This window comes from Pteropus vampyrus, unplaced genomic scaffold, assembly GCF_000151845.1.
Source record: "Pteropus vampyrus isolate Shadow unplaced genomic scaffold, Pvam_2.0 Scaffold2276, whole genome shotgun sequence".
Classification (NCBI taxonomy): Eukaryota; Metazoa; Chordata; class Mammalia; order Chiroptera; family Pteropodidae; genus Pteropus; species Pteropus vampyrus.
The window spans coordinates 7,926-9,839 of NW_011891057.1; the positions used below are offsets into that span (position 1 = coordinate 7,926).

At 59.8% G+C, this 1,914-nt stretch overlaps 1 protein-coding gene across 1 annotated transcript in view; it reads right to left on the reverse strand.

Annotated features, from left to right (window-relative positions):
- Window positions 1-1,908, reverse strand: part of LOC111734598 (ras-related protein Rab-17-like) — a gene marked incomplete at both ends in the record, with an annotated part of 5,423 nt that extends 3,515 nt beyond the window's left edge. The window contains one exon of the mRNA XM_023526691.1: window positions 1,822-1,908. Within this exon, the coding sequence (XP_023382459.1) occupies window positions 1,822-1,908 (87 nt within the window). The remainder of the gene's footprint in view (window positions 1-1,821) is intronic.
- Window positions 1,909-1,914: the final 6 nt, after the last annotated feature.

Sequence of the window (1,914 nt, forward strand, 5' to 3'; positions counted from 1 at the left end):
CTGCCTGTCCTGAGGGCAACATCACCACCGACCAGCCAGGCCCTGGGCCCACCCTGCTCTTAGGAGTCTGAGGAGAAGGTGACAGCCGTGAGTCATGACGTGGTAATCCACGACTTGAGTCGGCCTGCACAGAGCCCGCCACTGGACGGCACCTGCATCCCCGTTTCGTGAGTGAAAACACGGGGGTGCGAGCGAAGGCCACTGGCCCGTGGCCATCCGGCCACTTCCTCGTTGGCCTCACACTCACCGAGCCAGCACCTCCAGCACTGCCCGCTGCCCCTCGGGGCGGGGCGCCCTCGCCAGGCGGCGACTTGGCCCCTCTGCCCACCCTCCTGACTAGGGTGAGGTTCCTCCGTGTCTGCCATCGAGGGGGCTGGACAACGCAGGCCACTGTCACCCAGAAGTATGGCTGTGCTCCTCTCCTCATCCGAAAAGCAGGGCTGTCCCTCCACTGACGGTAACAGAATAACAAATAATAACACGGGGGCTGTCCATCATAATGACAGAAGAACATAATAACCTAATTACAATAATATAGACTATATCATAATAAAGTACTAAGAAACATAATAATAAATTTTATTAATTGATTTCCTATTCATGTGATAATCATAACATCCACCTCTAAAGGTCGTGATGTCAAGGGGTGTATAAGACACGTCAAGCAGACCCCGAGATATGAGTGGGGATGGTCATTCCTACACGAGATTTAGCTCCTAAAAGCAAAGGAGGCTTACTTCTGTGTCCTCAACACCTGGTATAATTGCTGGCACGTAGTAGGTGCTCAATAAACCAGTGCTGGCCCCATGGCTTGGTGGCTGATTAAATAAAGAAGGATTGCTAAACTCGGCTAGAGACTGTGGGCCACCTGCCAATCTACTCTGGCTGTTTCCTGCCTCCGAACACTCCCCCATGGCCCAGGGACACCGAGGTAGGACAAAGGCTCAGGCTCGGCCCCAGCCCCAGCATGGAGGGAAGCCTTGACTGGAGGGGTTCTTCCCTCCAGAGACAGGAGCTGGGCCTGGGGCTGGGAGCAGGGACGGGGACTAGAGGCTGGGGGAGGGGCAGCTATTCAGCTCACTTCAGAATCTTCCAGTCTAAAGCAGGCCGGGGACCAGGCCACACCCAAGAGATATTCACTAAATGTATGAATGAATGAATGAATGCATGCGTGAATGCATGAAGGAGTGGATGGACTCAGAAACAGGCGGCCTTTGGTGGCGGAGTTCAGATTTGACACCAAAGCTCTGATTCCGAGTGAGGTGTCCTCCGCCATGCCGGCCGCCCCCCAGGGGGCCTGGCACGAAGAACCTGCCATTTGGGAAAACCCGGGTTCCCCGCTCCCCGGGCAGACGCCCAAGGAGACTGACAGCAGATGCTTCTCCGACTGTTACGGCTGAGAACCGGGCAGTGCTGGCCTCTTCGAGAAGCGCGGCGAGAGGGTCTGTGCTGCCCGCCGCCCCTTCCTGCTGCCTCCACCCCCACCCAGGCCAGGCTGGTAAACTGAGTCCAGGCAGAAAGGCAGCGCGTGTAGGGACACTGCCTGGGGGGCGGCCTTAGCCGAGGGGACCAGCAGGGTAAGAGGCCAGCTTGTCCTTCGGGTTCCCCTCCACCGCCCTGTCCCTCGCATAGCCAACCCGGGGGCCAGAGCCCCTGAGCCCCGGTCCCCCGTCCCTCGCGGGCCCGCCCACGGGGCCCCATCGCTCCCTGCCCAGCGCTCGGGGCTCCAGGACAGCGGGTGCCGCGTGCGCCCGCCACTTGCGTGGGAGGCGTGGCTTCCCCCCCGGGACACACGCCCCTGGCCCGCCACTTACACCCCACGGTCGGCAGGATACTCTTGAAGTCGCCCTTCGCGAACCGGAGAGCCAGGCTGGACTTGCCCACAGAGCCGCCTCCCAGGAGGACCAGCTTGAA